The sequence below is a fragment of the Thamnophis sirtalis genome, unplaced genomic scaffold (assembly GCF_051295495.1).
Source record: "Thamnophis sirtalis isolate CommonGarterSnake01/CBP01778 unplaced genomic scaffold, rThaSir2_p1.2 scaffold_15, whole genome shotgun sequence".
In the NCBI taxonomy this organism is placed as follows: domain Eukaryota; kingdom Metazoa; phylum Chordata; class Lepidosauria; order Squamata; family Natricidae; genus Thamnophis; species Thamnophis sirtalis.
Window position 1 is genome coordinate 32,450,018 of NW_028261395.1, and position 18,248 is coordinate 32,468,265.

The 18,248-nt window shown below is 43.7% G+C and overlaps 1 protein-coding gene across 1 annotated transcript; it reads left to right on the forward strand.

Moving 5' to 3' along the window:
• Nucleotides 1-10,803: 10,803 nt before the first annotated feature.
• LOC148042540 (histone H2B-like) lies at nucleotides 10,804-15,344 on the forward strand. The gene is given in 2 exon segments (XM_087702423.1): nucleotides 10,804-10,870; nucleotides 15,043-15,344. Coding segments are annotated over 2 exon segments (369 nt in total).
• The last annotated feature ends 2,904 nt before the right edge of the window (nucleotides 15,345-18,248 follow it).

The following is an 18,248-nucleotide window of genomic DNA, read 5'->3' on the forward strand; positions in this document are numbered from 1 at the left end:
AATAAAAGAGGAGCGAAAGGAGAGTGGGATTTTGCAATTCGTTCATTCGGTAATTAGATTAGTTTCAGGAGTATGAAGATCTGTCCATGAATCTCAGAGACTCTGCGCCCAGTCTTTCCTTTCACAGCACCTCATTTGGAAAATATTTACATGGCAGCTTTCCAAGATAGATAAGGTCTGCAGTCATAAATATTCCTTTGAAACACTGTTTGCCAGGCCTTGTTTAATGTGAATGAGAGGAATTCACATTTGTTTAATAAAAGAGGTTTTGTCAGGGCCGGACTCTGCCTTGTGCCTTTTGGGTAAGCCTAGGTCAGAACATTAAGTTCTGAAAGACAACTATCATATCCATAAGTAAAGGTAAACATTTCCTTTGTCCAGTCATGTCCAATTCTAGGGACTGATACTCATTTCCGTTTTTTAGCTGAGGGAGCCAGCGTTGTCTGAAAACACGTCTGTGGACATGTGGCCAGCATGACTATATGCTGAGGCACACAGAATGCTGTTACCTTCCCACCAATATGGTACCTATTTATCTAGTCACCCCTGCATGTTTTTGAACTGCTACATGAGTAGGACCTGGGGCAAGTTACAGGGTCTCAAACCCAGGCTAACAGATTTCTAGCTGACAAGCTAAGCCTCTTTAACCACTGAGAATAATGACACTCTTTGTGCTGCTGTTCCAACATTTCTCGAAAATGATATCAGGGCTCTTGCTTGAGCAGGGGATTGGACTAGAAGACCTCCAAGATCCCTTCCAGTTCTGTTATTCTAATGCCACTCTATAAAGTCTTAGTAAGGTCATATCTGGAATACTGCATCCAGTTTTGGTCAGCATATTATAAAAGAGGTGTTGAGCCTCTGGAAAGAGTGCAGAGGAGAGCAACAAAGGTGATTAGGGGCCTAGAGACTAAAACATATGAAGAACAGTTGTAGGAACTGGATCAGGGGTTATATGATAGCATTATTCCAATATTTGAGGGCGAGGGGATCAACCTATTTTCCAAAGCACCCAAAGGTCAGACAAGAAACAATGCATGGAAACTGATCAAGAGGATACAAACTAGAAATAAGGAGAAGTTGGGAACAATCAACCAATGGAACAGCTTGTCCTCAGAGGTTCTGCGTGCCCCATCACTGAAGGTTTTCAAGAAGAGACTGGACAGACACTAGTCAGAAATGATATAGGGTCTCCTGCTTGAGCTGGGGATTGGACTAGATAACCTCCAATGTCCTTTCCAACTCTGATTTGGCAAAATTCATATGCTCTTCCAAATTGCCTGATCAGAATGAAGAAGGTTCCTTTAACCCAATGAGCCCTCCAGATGTTCCCATATTCTGCTGGCGTTGCATTAAACATCTGGAGAATTGCCCTCAGCAATTATTCCTTTGCCAAGAGCTGTAAATAGAATAACTCCGCCAAATAGTTAGCCATTCAGAACTGATGGTTACTGTTTACTCCCATCTGAGTGAATTTCTACTGCTCCAAGGTTCAACCAACAGCCCTAGAAGAAAATACATTCTTGGATAAGCCTTATTTTTCTTTTAACCACCATGCACCACCTACTTTTCCTTTCTCTGGACCAGGAAATTGAGCCAGGAAACAAAATAATGTACTGCAAACAGCGTAACACCCACCCGCAACCCGAGGTGACCTCACTTTTTCATCCGATTCTGAGGCAGGGAGGAAGAAAAATATAACCCGTTATAAGAGGGGAATAAGGGCTTCTTGATTTTAGCAGCATTTTGCTGCTGGCTTTGTGTGGTGAGCAAGACAGCATGGAGCCTCAGAGTCATGTCACAGTCCTAGTGTGGCAGGGCTCATTAACCATGTTCACAGAGAAGAATGTAGTATCAAGTGTAAGCAGAGATTGATTACCCCACAGAACCAAGTTGAACTTAAAAAATAAAGTGAAGTCTGAGATGAAATATAGACCGATGTCTTTGCAGCTTCTGTAAACTACTGAGCATATGAACTATGACTTTCGTAGACGTAGGGTAGTCTAGCTTCTCAGATGATGGCCACCAAAAAAGCCAACTGGATCCTAAGATACATGAACAGAGGGATAGAATCAAGATTATGCTGAATGTTATTACATCTGCCTGTGAAATGGCTAACTGGTGCCAGATTTATAAAGGTTCCTTTTACACACACACACACACACACACACACACACACACACACACACACACACACACACACAAACACATATTTCACACACCCAAGCAAAATCCTTGCACAGAAACCAAGCAAGCTTGAAGAAATGGTTCAAACTCACCCACTAGCTTACTGTCAGATCTCCCCTAATCTTGTTTCCACTCACATCGAAGAAAACGAGTGTTAGATTTTTTTCCCAGGAGTTGATGATGTTTGATAGGAGGGGAAATGATGCTTGGAAAAATCCACCAATTGCTTTCCTTAACTTATGGCAAATTAATTCTCTAAAGACACAACTAGTAGATTAAAGCTCAGCCAATCAAGGCAGCCAGTTTTACGGTGGCAGATGTTTCCTCGGCAAGGACTGATGGATCGCACTTTAATGTAGACACCAAGTAACAACCAATACAGAGGTCGTGACTTGTGCAGATTTCTTCAGGACAAAATCTCTAAACTGGGGTTAATTATCTGGACAGCTTCTAAGGGTCTGCCAAGAAATAGAGAGCAATTCTTTGCTCGCATCTAGTAGCCATTTTAGATTTCTGAAGCCGGGGCTGAAATCTATAGTCAAAAATCCAAAATTGGTCCTATTGATGTTACTCAAACTCTTGGAGCAACTTTCTTTCATCCTGAGTGTTGGGTCAGAAAGTATGGTACCAAAAATAGAAATGGAGGGAGGGTAGCTCACCATATAATGTATAAATGTTATTTTGGAAAAGAGAAATGTTTTTACATGCAGACGGTCGTCATCCATTTACATGGAGATTATCTCATCAGTTGAAATGAATGGTTTTGTATGAATGACAGATGGCGTTGGTACTGGAGAACTAATCGTAGGCTGAAGAAAGAAAGAAAAAAGAAAGAAAGAGAGAAAGAGAGAGAAAGAAAGAAAGAGGGAGAAACGGAGGGAGAGGAAGGAAGGAAGGAAGGAAGAGAGGAGAAAGGAAGGAAGGAGAAAGGGCGGGAGGGAGGAACAGAAAGAAAGAGAAAGAAAGAAAAAAGTAAGAAAGAAACAAAGGGAGAGAGAAAGAAGAGAAAGAAGGAAAGGGAGGGAGGGAGGGGAGGGCGGGAGAAAGAAAGAGAAAAGAAAGAGGGAGCGATTGAGTGAGAAAGGAAGGAAGGAAGGAAGGAAGAAAGAAAGAGGAGCATGGAAGGAAGGAGAAAGAGGGAGGGTGGGACAGAGGGAGGGTGGGAGGGATCACCAAAACTGTATACAGTAATACAGTTAGTTGTCCAAGCATATATTAATTCTATATAGGGCATGAAAGTCATGGCACTGTTATTGCTTTCACGCTAGCCCAAATGTTTACAATGGCATCCAGTTTAAATATTACAAAGAATTCTGTACAGAATACAGAATAAAATGGGTAGCATAGCATAGCATAGCACAGCGTAGCATCCCTTTATAGTCCGATGAAAATAATTTCTCCTTCAGATCTCTGTGCATTTTGGCTCTTCCAGGCCAAAATATATTAAGCAGACTTTTTTTTTAAAAAAAAGTAAACCAAAAGAACCATTAAAAAAAACAGTAGCAGAGGAAATTAAAAGCATCGCACAAATTATTTTGGTCCCCATTATCATTTAAAAGTCCCTCTGGGGCCACCTGACCCTTTGATCTCCCCTTCCCAACCACATATAAACCACATTTCCCCAAATTAAAAGCATATTCCTTTTTTGTTTCTAGCTACCAAAGTGGAAAATTCATTTGGCTCTGCCTTGAATTTTGGCTCTGTCCTCTGCTCAAGATGATTCTTTTATTTTTCCATGGCGATCCGACCAAATTAGTTAGTGTAATGACCTTTCTTTCTTCAACAGAACAAACTTGTTCGTGTTTGCAGAGTCTTTTTTTTTCTATCAAGCAGAAAGCATACCAGAGGTGGTATTCAGCAGGTTCTGATCAGTTTGGGAGAACCAGTAGTGGAAATTTTGAGTAGTTCGGAGAACCGGTAAATACCACCTCTGACTGGCCTCGTCCCCATCTATTATCTGCCTCCTGAGTCCCAGCTGATCGGGAGGAAATCAGGATTTTGCAGTAACCTTCCCCTGGAGTGGGGAGGAAATGGGTATTTCACAGAAACCTTCCCCTGGAGTGGGATGGGAATGGAGCTTTTACAATATCCTTCCCCTGGAATGGTGAGGGAATGGAGATTTTACAGTATCCTTCCCTTGGAGTGGGGATGGAATGGGGATTTTACAGTATCCTTCCCCTGGAATGGGGAGGGAATGGAGATTTTACAGTATCCTTTCCCTGGAGTGGGGAGGGAATGGGGATTTTACAGTATCCTTCCCCTGGAATGGGGAGGGAATGGGGATTTTACAGTATCCTTTCCCTGGAATGGGGAGGGAATGGGGATTTTACAGTATCCTTCCCCTGCCACACCCATTAAGCCACGCCAACAGAACCAGTAGTAAAATTTTTGAATCCCACCACTGAAGCATACATGTCAGTTCACTTTTTTGATCCCTTTTAATAAGACAGCGAAGAATTTATCTGATGTTCCAAGACTATTTTGGTCACTTTAAGGGCAGAAGTAACATACAAAGGACACTTTGTAAGCTCATTCATAGGTACACATCTGGGACAATTCTTTCTTTCTTACAATTAATTTTGAGAGCACTCTTAGGATTAAAACCTGTTGCTATCTATTGGAATCTATTGGAATACAACTCTCAGAATTTGCAGTCATCTGTTTCAGGATTACGTGATTTACTGTCCAACATTTATAGAAGATATCATATTAGTGTACAGTGTACCTGTACACTGCACAAGTTGAAAAGAGGGCCGTGAAAATATGTACAGACCCCTCGCATCCTGAACATAAATTGTTTCAACTCCTACCCTCAAAATGATGCTATAGGGCACTGCACGCCAAGACAACTAGACACAAGAACAGTTTTTCCCCGAATGCCATCACTCTGCTAAATGAGTAATTCCCTCAACACTGTCAAAATATTCACTAAGTCTGCATTACTATTAATCTTCCCATTGTTCCTATCACCCATCTTCTCCCACTTATGACTGCAGGACTGTAACTTTGTTGCTTGTATCCTTATGATTATATTGATATTGATTATTTCCTGATTGCTTATTTGTACCCTATGACTATCATTAAGTGTTGCATGTTATGATTCTTGATAAATGTATCTTTTTATGTACACTGAGAGCTTAAGCACCAAAGACAAATTCCTTGTGTGTCCAATCACTCTTGGCCAATAAAGAATTCTATCCTATCCCATTCATATTCCATATGCTCTCCCCTCCCTTTCCTTTCCTTCCCTTCCCTTCTATTCTTATTCCATATTCTATTCTATTCTATTCTATTCCATTCCATTCTATTCCATTCAGAAAGGTTGTGAAAGAAAACAATCAGTCACAACCAGGGGTGGGTTCTTGATTCTTTTACTGCCAGTTTGCTCAGGGACGCACTTCGCATTGTGCTTGATGTGCGCTATGCACGCATGTGCAGTAGTAAAGACATTGCTTCTGTGCATGCGCAGAAGCAAAAATCAAGATGGCGGTGTTGCCGATAGAACCAGTTTGGGGGCGTGGGCAGCCAAGTTCCTACCTACTCGGCCAGACCAGTACAAACCAGTAGGAACCCACCTCTGGTCATGACACTAGGAACCTCTGACACAAATACAAAAAGCAAGCTTTCTAAGCTAGTGAAACCATTAAGTTCAGAGGGCACCAAGGACCATGTCAAGTGCAGAAAATCAGGATCATACATTAAGTTCCAATTAAGAAGATCTATTACTTATGCCTATACACAAGAATCTAGTCAGCTAAGGGTCAGGATTAAATAAGCACCAGATAAGAGCCAACAGAATTATGAGCCATGCAGTGGTTCTAGAGGTGGAGCTCTCAGCTCACAATCAGGAGGCTGTGAGTTCAATCCTAGATAGTGGCAGATATTTCTCTTTCTGGGTGCAATGAGTAATTGCTGTGAACACCGCATAGGTGTCAGGAAGGGGATCCAGCCAGTAAATGCTGAAGCTCTGTTCAAGTCACCCTGACTCCACCTAAGTGTTCTGACCTAGGCTTCCCAAGAGCATGCAGCAACTCCTTGTCCTGAGAAAAACCCCTTTTATTAATTGACTATGAATTTTGCTCACTCACATCCAGCAAAGTCTTTCGAGGGAGGATGTACAGTCACAAACCTTATCTGGCTTGGAAAGCTGCCAGGCTGATATCTGCAAAACTTGGCAAGGAGTCTCAGAAAGTCATGAACCAATTAAGCAAGCTAATTGTCTCCTGCAAACTACACTCCCCTTTCGCTCCTCTTTTATTTCCTCTGGGAGGGGCTATTCATTGTCCACTTGTGGCCTTACTCCCAAGTCGACCCCTGTTCTTTAGCTTTTCCCTTCATCTGGCAACTCTGTGCATGTGCACACTGGGAACAGGCTCCAGCTCTTCGTCTGCCTCACTGATGTCTGACTCTGAAGGCAGCTGATAACCTAGCCCCATCTCTGCCTCCGACACAAAGCCCTCGTCAGAACCATCCCCAGACTCCAGGACTGGCCCATGTTCCTTCCCAATCTCCTCACTGTCCGAATCTGCTGCCAGCTCTGCTGGCCACTGGTGGGCCACAATATTAAGTGCAAGGGGTTAAGCGGTCATTAAAAGAGAAAAAAGAGTCATCAGAATTCGAGAGGGGTGGACTTGAAGCATTTGTGAACACATAACTATTCTAGGCTGAATCCTCTCTTACCCTGCCCTCAGGGTCTGTCATTTCTTCTCCTACAGACCTCACGGTTACACGTTATTCACTGAATATGAAATGTGAAGCTTGGGATGGAAAAGAATTACACATTTTTGAAGTCTGCATTATAATGTTGATATAATCAGCACATTATATCCTCTTGGGTTGTCCTCAGCTGTTTAGATCTTTAAGGGTCAGTAGATTAGACTTTGCCCACTAAGGAACTGACAACCAGTTCAGAACTTTCAAGATAGGGATGATGGATTGCAGACTTGCCACCTGCTTCGGAATAGATTTTATCCTTATTTTCCATCTTATTCCTTTAACTCTTTATCTGGAGAGGTAAATTATTAGTAATAAAGCTATTAATTGCATAAAGAAAGAGAAGAGGTTTCAATAATGTCTATCAGTCTAACAAAAAGAAGGACTAGGGGTGATATGATAGTAGTCAGCGAGCCATGGTGGCTCAGTGGTTAAAATGTAGTACTGCAGGCGAATTCTGCTGACTGGTGGCTGCAAGCATTCTGGCAGTTCAAATCTCAGTGGCTCAAAATTCTCAGCCTTCTGTCCTTCTGAGGTCAATAAAATGAGGACCCAGATTGTTGAGCGCAATATTCTGACTCTGTAAACCACTTCAAGAGGGCTGTAAAGCATTTATTGGGTGGTATTTAAGTCTAAGCACTATTGCTATTCCTGGTAGCCTCCCATCCAGCTAGTAACCAGGCCTTTCCTTGCTTAGTTGTTGGAGCTTGGGCTGCTTATTCTGAGATCCTTTACCAACATCAACTCATGGTCTTGGAAGCGTGTTAAGAGCATAACCGCAATGAGCCAAGGTGATGCAGGGGTTAGAGTGCAGTACTGTAGGGTACTTCTGCTGGTCACCGGCTGCCTGTAATTTGACCGTTCAAATCTCACCAGGCTCAAGGTTGACTCAGCCTTCCATCCTTCTGAAGTGGGTAAAATGAGAACCCCAGATTGTTGGGGGCAATAGGCTGACTCTGTAAAACGCTTAGAGAGGGCTATAAAGCACTGCGAAGCAATATACAAGTCTACGTGCTATTGCTATTTGACAGGCTGTCACAGAGAAGGAAGGGTTCGCCTATTCTCCAAAGCACCTGAAGCCAGGATGGGAAGCAATGGGTGGAAGCCAGAGGGGGGGATTGCACCCGGTTCAGCCAAACCGGTAGTGGAATTCAGGCCTGGGTTGCAGAACTGGCAGCAACCCAGGCCTGCCACGCCCCCGAACCGGTTCCCTCACTGCTGCTGGGCTGCGCAGTTCACTCTAAGTTGTTCTGAGTATGCACGAAGAACAATTAATATTGAACAGTGCATGCACGCATGGCGTGCATCTGGTGTGCGCATGAGCAAAGTGAGCATGTGCGTGCATTGGGCATGGGTTGCAAACTGGTAGTAAAACCAGCAGCAACCTACCCCTGGTGGAAGCTCATTAAAGAGAGATCCAATCTAGAGCTAAGGAGAAATGTCCTGGCAGAACAATTAATCAGTCAAATGGCTTGCTTCCAGAAGTTGTGTCCCACTTAAAGGGAGAGGTTCCCCTTGCACATATGTGCTAGTCGTTCCTGACTCTAGGGGACATTGCTCATCTCCATGTCAAAGCTGAAGGGCCTGTCCAAAGAAGTCTCTGTGGTCATGTGGCTGGCATGACTAAATGCCGAAGGTGCACAGAATGCTGTTACCTTCCCACCAAAGTGGTCCCTATTTTTCTACTTGTATTTTTAAGTGCTTTCAAACTGCTAGGTTGGCAGAAGCTTGGACAAGTAATGGGATCTCACAAGGTTATGCAGCACTAGTGATTTGAACTGCCAAACTGCCGACTTTTCTGGTTGACAAGCTCAGTGTCTTAGCCACTGAGCCACCATGTCCCTGTGTCCCACTTAGGAGATGCTTAATCGAGTATGAAAATGTTCCACATCCGGCATATTTAGGAGTTGGTCCCTTTTTATCCAGTTCTTTGGTAACTTTTAATGTTTTAATTCTCATGTCTCTGAATGTTTTTAGCAATAGCAGTTAGACGTATACCACACTATAGTGCTTTACTCTATAGTGCTTTACCGCACTCTTTGAGTGGTTTACAAATGTCAGCAGATCATCCCCAACAATCCACATTTTATCAATCTCAGAAAGACGGAAGGCTGAGTCAACTTTGAGCCCCGTCAGGATTGAATTTCAGGATGTGTGCAGAATTAGCCTGCAATACTGCATTCTAACCACTGCACCACCGTGGTTTTCATGTCCTTATCATTTATTGGAAATTGTGAGTGCCCCATCAATGGTTCTCAAGGACTGGACAGCCATTTGTCCAGAATGGCATAGGGTTCCCTGCTTGAGCAAGGGGTTGGACTAGAAGACCTCCAAGGTCCCTTCCAACCCTATTATTCTATGTTCTGTTTTAGGGGGGGTGTATTGTTGGAGGGAGTCTAGAGTCAGTTGACTGGAGATGGATGGCTTCTTTTTTTAAATGAGCTAATCAAAAATTTGAAACAAAGATTTTTCAGAACTGACTTATTCAGACTGTTTATCAGCATCTCTCTGTAGAAATAGGTTGCCCACAAGGTTTTCATTCCATTTAATGCAGGAGGAGCTTTAGATACTACACCAGTCTTGGTTAACCTTTTCGGCACTGAGTGCTGAAACGGGAACACACATGTGGGGCAGAGATGGGTTCCTACCAGTTCGGACTGGTTTGGCTGAGTAGGTAGTAACTCAACCGGCTACATCCCCGAACCGATTGTATTGGCGGCACCATAGGTGCCCCCATCTTGTTTTTTGCTTCTGCACATGCACAGAAGCATTTTTTTACTACTGTGCATGCACATGTAGCGCACATCAAGCATGCACGAAGTGCGTCCTTGAGCAAACTGGCAGTAACAGAAGCAGGAACCCACCCCAAACTGGAAGACCAGAATACAATTGCACATGCATGTTCCGGGAAACTAAGCTTCTGGTTTCTAGCATATGCATACAGATCATTCATGTGGTCTTCTGGTTTCTGACATGCATGCATGTTCAAAGACCAGCTGGCCAGTGCACCGGAACCTGGAAGAGCAATGGGCAATGCCTAGAGAGATGGCTCTGTGTGCCACTTCCAGCACACGTGCCACAGGTTTGCCATCACGGTACTACACCATAAGATCTTCCCTGAAACCTGGAAGGTGTTTATCTCAAACATGAAACTGCTGGCCACCTGTGACCATGTAGCACCAATCATTTAAATCCTGGATGCTCCCTGGGAGAGAATGAAATGTGGCACTTAGATTCTAATGGGTCCCTGGTGGTGCATTATTTTTAGTTGTTGTTTGGATTTGCTTGAGCTTCCAAGAGTTGCTTGGCAAAATCAAGTCCCAAGGCAGAAATCCAAAAGATAAGTGAGTGCCACTGAGCGGTGGAATCTGATTGGGTCTCCTGGGAAAAGGCTGGTTCAGCTCCCTCTTTTTTCCAACAACACACCGGCTATCAGGAGAGAGAGAGAGAAAGGGGTAAGACAGTGATGTTGAGAGTTCTATAAGGCTGTGTGTCCAGAAAGTAAAAGGACTAACAATCAGCTTCAAACCAACCGAGAGAATGTAGATCCCTCTTCCAATTGTAGTTTTGGAGAAAAGGTGGTATATTTCTTCCTCTGCGTAATTCCTCTTTTTGTATAATTTGTTCTGAAATTTCTCTATTGCACTTTTAGATTTGAAACTTCTTTAAAGGTACTGAGGTATCTATGAACTAAAACTCAAACTTAATCCTGAACCTTAATTCTGTGGGAAACTGAGGCCTTAAGAAATCGGCCCTATTTGTAGATTAGAATTGTGGGTGGGTGGGTGGGTGGAAGAAAGAGAGGGAAGGATGAAAGAAATAAAGGGAGGGAGGAAATGAAGAAAGGGAAGAAATTAAAAAAGGAAAGTTGAGGGGAAAGGAAGGGTGGGAGAGAGGAAAGAAATGAAGGGTGGGAGGAAAGAAATGAAGGGAGGGAGGGAGGGAAGGAGAAAGGGAAGGAGAAAAGCAAGGAGAAAAAGGAGGGAGGGAGAAAGATGAAGGAAGGAAGAGAGAAAATGAAGAAATGAAGGGAGGGAGGAAATGAAGGGAGGGAGGGGGGAAAGGAAGGGTGTGAGAGAGGGAACAAATGAAGGGAGGGAGGAAAGAAAGGAAGGGAGGGAGGAAATGAAGAAAAGGAGGGAGGGAGGAAATGAAGGGAGGGGGGAAAGGAAGGGAGGAAGAGAGGAAACAAATGAAGGGAAGGATGGAGGGAAGGGAGGGAGGGAGGAAAGAAAGGAAGGAAGGAGGAAAAATGAAGGGAGGGAGGGAAGGAAGGACTGCTTTAAAGCCTGCCATTTATCACAAAGAGGCTAAATTAACACACTGAATTTGAATAGAATACATAGAGCTTCTTGCTAACTTTAAACATCCTGAAACATTTATTCAGGGGTGGCTGACAGCATCACAACATTTTAAATGGGGCCCTGCAGGATGCAGGATTAGATCAACAAATTATGACTTCACACCAGCTGTTTCTACAGTGACCAGATGCTTCTGAGAAAGCCATAAGCAGGAAAACAGTCACCATCTCCCATCACACAGATTTTTAAAAACAGATTTACAGAGTTGGAATGGACCTTGCAGGCCATGTACTCCAACCTCCCCCTCCCACCCAAGCAGGAGGCCCTACACCATTTTTGATAAAGGTAAAGGCTCCCCTCGCACATATGTGCTAGTCGTTCCTGACTCTAGGGGGCGGTGTTCATCTCAATTTCAAAGCCGAAGAGCCAGCGCTGTCCAAAGACGTTTCCATGGTCATGTGGCCAACATGACTAAATGTTGAAGGCGCATGGAGCTCTATTACCTTCCCACCAAAGGTCCCTATTTCCCTATTTGCATTTTTACGTTCTTTCGAACTGCTAGATTGGCAGAAACTGGGACAAGTAATGGGAGCTCACTCCATTATGTGGTGCTAGAGATTCAAACTGCCTGCCAACCTTCTGATCAACAAGTTCAACGTCTTAGTGACTGAGCCACAGAGCCACCGGGTCCCTAAGTGTGGTCTCACTAAGGCTTTATAGAGTGGTATTAGTACCTCACTTGATTGTATCCCTCTGTTAATGCAAATTGGGATTTCTTCAAGATTTTATACAAGTCTCTTTTTCATATTTTATTGGATCTGCAAAAGAGGACAGTTGGGTGACTTTGGACCAGTCAATGTTTCCCTCAGCCCAATCCACATGTTGTGGGGAAAATAGGAGCTGGGGGCATTATGTGAGCTTCCTTGAGTTGTACAAAATAAAGGTGTGATAGAAATCTATTAATGAGTGAATTCACAATGGTTATTCCTTTGATCTTTATAGAAGATAAACTGATCTCAGTTTAAAACACTAGATTCATAATCAATGAAGTATTAAAGGATCAGCTTGTTCTGTAAGAATCTAATACCCCGTCTTCTATGTTCTTAAATGTCTTATTAAGCAGTCTACTGTTTCCCTGTTAGCAGAGATCCTTTAATTGAAGATGTTCTCTGCTTGTGTCTTGCCCAAGTTGGGTTTGAAGAACACATTTCTTACAAGGTTGACTCTTAAGGATGAAGATTCCTAAATGTGTTTTTTTCAAGCGGCAACTGGGCTTTCTTGTTTTTCTTTGAAGACGTTTTGCTTCTCATTCAAGAAGCTTCTTCATCTCTGACTGGATGGTGGGGAATGGATGGATTTATATTCTTTAGTCATTTGCATTTGTTTAGACAGTCATTGAGGCCACTTGGGGGTTTATCTGTGTCCTCAGTGTCACCTGAGTAATGCAAATGGGCATGGAACCTTCTTGGAACTGCTGAAAGGACTGTGTTGTAGACTGGAGATAGATGATGTTGTACCCCTCCCCTTCTGTTGAGGGAGGGCTGTTCAATTTTGACATGGATGGCCCCTTTGACCCCTCTTTCAAACCAGCAGTCCTCTCTGTCCAAAACGTGGACTTTGCTGTCTTCAAAAGAGTGGCCTTTGTCTTTTAAATTCTCTGTCTATAGAGAATGTGAATTTCCATCGACACTAAGGATGAAGAGCCTCAATTGTGCATCAACTGTTGGAAAGCATCCAGTGCAAAAAAAAAAAAAAATCCCCATGTTGAAGATGACCAGGAAGAGCCCAAAGGTGGGTTCAAGTGCATCATCAGTTTGGAATCTTTATGCAGCCGCAAGAGACCCAAGTCCAGCCACCCCACGTGAATTCCATTGACAATTACCTAGTACCAATTTGACCTGGCCATTAGTAGATCAGATTCTTGTAAGTATAGGTAAGATGTAATAAACTTTTAGTGTTCTGAACTCAACCTCTTTTCCAGTGATACCCAGTGTAATTCTATTTGAGTTTCCAAAATTATGTATTTACACCTATTAAGTACATAGTTAGCTTGTGGAGCAGAGGTGGGTTACTCCCGGTTCAGCCGAATCGGTAGTAGCGGTGGGGGGTGGCTTCACCCACCCGCCCAGATGCTTCTGAACATGGACAGAAGCATTGCGCATTCACCCAAACCGATAATAAAAATATTGGCAACCCACCACTGTTGTGGAGGTTAGGAAATTGTGTCATATTTTGGGAAGAATACACAGCCACACCTCTGTGAAGGCCTCCTATCATTGTCGTAACCTGAAGAGGTTGGAATTTTAGTAATGGTGGAAACCTCCTCCTTCAGGTGAGACCATGAAGTCATTTCCACTACCTAACCTTTTAGCATCATCCAACCATTGTTATGTCAAAATAACAGCAGTGAAGACCGACTTGTCTATTATTTCAGTGACGGCTGAGTCACGCTGTGAAGATGTTATCGTATATCACCGGTGAGGAAATGTCTTTAGTAACTTACAAACGCTGGATAAATTCTAGCCTAAAAACAGAAAGAGCCTAAAAAGATTGTAAGAGCAATAGTAATAGCAGTCGTAGTTTTCGTTGGGAAATGAATTATTCTCATCCTTGCTAGAGGCAGAGACAAGGTGCAATTGGCAGCATGTGGCTCTCCCTTTTTCGCTCCTGCCGCACAATATAAACAGGAAGAAGACATGTTGCCATGGCAATGTTGAGAGGTTACCACTCGTCCCCAATGCACTGGGCTCAATGTGTAAGCAATCCATGATTTTAAACTATTTGCTGAACTACCCTACAAACAACAGATTAATAGAAATCAGAGCGGCAATAACAAAGAAGGCATTTGGAATAAGAGGGATTATACTATTGGCTGGGAGATTCATCCCTCTATTTTGATGCAGTTCTGTTGCTTGTTTTGTTATTTTGCCCATCGATATTTCAGATTTCAGATTTCAGATTTAATTTATTTGTATGCCGCCCTTCTCCGGGAGGGACTCAGGGTGGCGAACAACTCAAAAGGGGAAAGGGGATACAAACACAATACATATAATTAAAATACACAAGAGTCATACGGCCATACAAGTCGAGAGGGGAGGGGAACTCATCAACCCCAGGCCTGCCGGCACAGCCAGGTTTTGACGGCTTTCCGGAAGGCCTGGAGAGGGGTGAGGGTCTGAATCTCCACGGGGAGTTCATTCCAAAGGGCCGGAGCTGCAACAGAGAAGGCCCTCCCCCGGGTAGTAGCCAGATGGCATTGGCTGGTAGACAGAACCCGGAGGAGATATCTTTTTTGTGTCTTTCCCTTTTTCTTCTGTGGAACTTCTGCTTAGGTACCTAGAAGGAGTCACAGGCCCTGTGTTGGACCTGCAAGCCATCTCTTTTTTTGGGGTTTCAGGCCTGCCACACTTTCTACTGTGGAAAAATGGGAGGGGAGATTATACAAATTTGGATGATGTGTAGCCATAATAACATTCTTCTTAGAAACCCAAGGTTGCTTTTGTCCCTGCACCTGACCGGATGTGTATAGGAGGAATCTGTCTTCGTGGCAGTGAAAGATTAGACCATGTGATGGACTTGTGGTTGTTGGGGCAGGCTCTTGAACTTTCAACTGGGTGGGAAAACCTGGAAGCTTTCAGATTCGGGTTTTCCCAGATGTGCAAACATGACATCTGTAATAAAGTGGTTTACAGAGTCAGCCTCTTGCCCCCAACAATCTCGGTCCTATTTTACCCACCTCGGAAGGATGGAAGGCTGAGTCAACCTTGAGCCAGTGAGATTTGAACTTTTGATGTCATCACAGATCTGCCATCATTAGGACTTATGGCGCAGTGATTAGAGGAAAAGAAGTGCAAGAAGAGCCACAAAGAGAGCTACTCCATCTATGTTTACAAGGTGCTGAAGCAGGTCCACTCTGACACCAGCATCTCCTCCAAGGCCATGAGCACCATGAACTCCTTTGTCAATGAGATCTTCAAGCACATCGCGGCTGAAGCTTCCCACCTGGCCTACTATAACAAATACTCCACCATCACCTCCTGTGAGATCCAGATAGCCATGCACCTCTTCCTGCCCAGCAAGCTGGCCAAGCACACCATCACTGAAGACACCAAGGCCATCACCAAGTAGACCAGCTCCAAGTAAAACAAGCTTGAGACGAAAAATCTCCTTCACCAAACGAGAACATTCTTCAGAATTGAAGAATCTTATTGGATGAGAAGTGAAACATCTTCAAGGAAAAAACAGAAAGTCTAGTTGTCTATTGAAAAAAGCACCTTTGGGATAACCATGACCTGGATGATGGAGAATCTCCCTAGTTCTGTGCAACCTTGTCAAAAGCTTTGCTGGAATTGAGATACACTATAACCTCTTCAGTCCTCTTATCCACCAAAGAAATTACATTGTCAAATAAGATGTTTATCTCACATGACCTACTTATGACAAAAAACCCCGAGACTCTAGAAAGAATGCAGAGAAGAGCAACAAAGATAATTAGGGGACTGGAGGCTAAAATGTATAAAAAATGGTTGCTGGAATTGAGTATGTCTGGTTTAATGAAGGACACACTGGAGAAAGCTTAAAGCTGGGAAAGATTGAGGGCAAAAGAAGAAGGGGACAACAGAGAATGAGGTGGCTGGATGGAGTCACTAAAGCAGTCAGTGTGAGCTTAAATGGACTCCAGCAGATGGTAGAGGACAAGAAGGCCTCAAGAAACATTGTCTATGGGGTCATGATGTGTTGGACATGACTTTGCAACTAAGAACAACAACAAAGTTTAATGAAAAGAAGGACTAGGGAAGGTATGATAACAGTCTTCCAATATCTCAGGGGTTGCCACAAAGAAGAGGGAGTCAAACTATTCTCCAAGGCACCTGAGGGTAGAACAAGAAGCAATGGGTGGAAACTGATCAAGGAGCAACTTAGAATTAAGGAGAAATTTCCTGACAGTTAGAATAATTAAAGAGTGGAATGGCTTGCCTCCAGAAGTTGGAAGTTAAAAAAAAATTGGACAACCATTTGTCTGAAATGGAATAGGGTTTCCCACCAAAGCAGGGGATTGGAGTAGAAGACCTCCAAGGTCCCTTCCAACTCTGTCTTTCTGTTATTCTAACTCTTCTGTAATGTCCTTCATTTGGATTTTTTAAAAATTCCCTGTATGTCCATTCCTCTGGGATTTTCTGATGATCTCTTATCTAAGTCAGATCCAATCAGATCTGACATGGCTTAGCTTTTAAGTCAACCAAGACATGTTAGGTCCTATCAGTTAGAGACAAAACATTGTATCCAGTGGTGGGATTCAAAATATTATACTACTGGTTCTGTGGGCATGGCTTGGTGGTCTTGGCTTGGTGATCTTAGTTTGGTGGGCGTGGCAGAGGAAGGATATTGTAAAATCCCCATTTCCTTCTGATCAGCTGGGACTCGGGAAGCAGAGAATATATGGGGTGGGGCCACTCAGAGGTAGTATTTACCAGTTCTCCGAACTACTCAAAACTTCCACTTCTGGTTCTCCAGAACTGGTCAGAACCTGCTGAATTTCACCTCCGATTGCATCCCATAAACTGAACAGGGGCTACTGCGATTTGATCCTGTTTCTTGCTCTGGGATTTTTGATGCTGCATTGTATCTCAGCAAACTTTTATATGTAATATAAGCAGACAAATACTGGAACAGGGTACCTAATATTCCTTTTATCTGCGTGCATTGTCCCCAGATAATGGTGACTAGAGAAAGTGATGCGCAGAGATGTTTAGATAGCACGTCTTCCTTAGAAACAACAGGAGTTTCTTCTGCCAGCCTCTTTCTATTCTCACCAGCGATCGCTTGCTGTCTTGGGAATATTTATTTCTCGGTGGGTGGAATTATTGTTTGAGTTGGCAGCCCCACAGTAGCTTCACATGGTTGATAATGAAGGCCCAGAGGGTTGTTACTATTTTGGTTCTTGGTTATGTCATCCAAATGGTCTCAGATGTCAGGAGCAGGTGCCTCTGCTGCTGGTATAAATATAATAAAATTAAAGGAGCAAGGAATTGCTGAAGATTTTCTCTTCACAGAGGGAGGGAGGGAAGGAAAGAAATAAGGAAAGAAGGAGCAAGGGATGAGGAGGAGGAAAGAAGAGAGGAAGGGAGGAAGGGAGGAAGGGAAGGAAGGAAAGAAAGAAAGAAGGAAGAAAGAAAGAAAGGATGAGGAGGACAGAGGGAGAGAGGGAGGAAAGAAAGAAGAAAGGGAGGGAGGGAGGGAAAGAGGAAGAAGGGATGAAGAGGGGGAAGGAAGGAAAGGAGGAAGGGAGGAAAGGAGGGGGGAGGAAGGAAAGAAAGAAGGGACAGAGGGAAAGAAGGAAGAAGGGATGAGGATGAAGAAGGGAGAGAGGAAGGAAAGAGGGATGAGGAGGTGGAGGGAGAGGGAGAGGGAGAGAGGGAAGGGAGGGACTAAAGGTGGGAGGGATGAGGGATGAGAAGACAGGGAGGGAAGGAGGAGGGAGGCAGAGGGATGAGGAAGAAAGGGGAAGGGAAGGGAGGGAGGAAAGGAGGGAGGGATGAAGGAGAGGAGGGATGAAGGAAGGAAGGAAGGAAGGAAGGAAGGAAGGAAGGAAGGAAGGAAAGAGGGATGAGGAGGTGGAGGTGTAGGGAAGGAAGGAAGGAGCAGAGACTATCATTTAAAACTTCATGCAGCTACATAGAGAAATGTGGAAAACAATTACTTAAGGAGGTTTTGTTCCTCGTTGTAATTCTACACTGCTTTTAAGCAGGCCATGAAGGCCACCAATGGTGTCATTACACTGTCCGAGGGCAACAATGTCACCAGAGATCTATAAAGTGGTATGGGTCAATAAAATGATTTCACCAGCAGCAACAAAAGACCTTTGAGAATGAAGAGATGGGCATGCAACTCTAACCAAGTAAGCAATGTGGGCCTAGAGGCAGCCAAAGTCTATTTTTGGCAGCACAATATTTGACAGGCAATAGTGTCATCCTCAGTGTGAGAACAGTATACACCAATTCTCCAGCACTGATGTTTCAATGGAGCTGGAGAACAACTCCAAAGTTT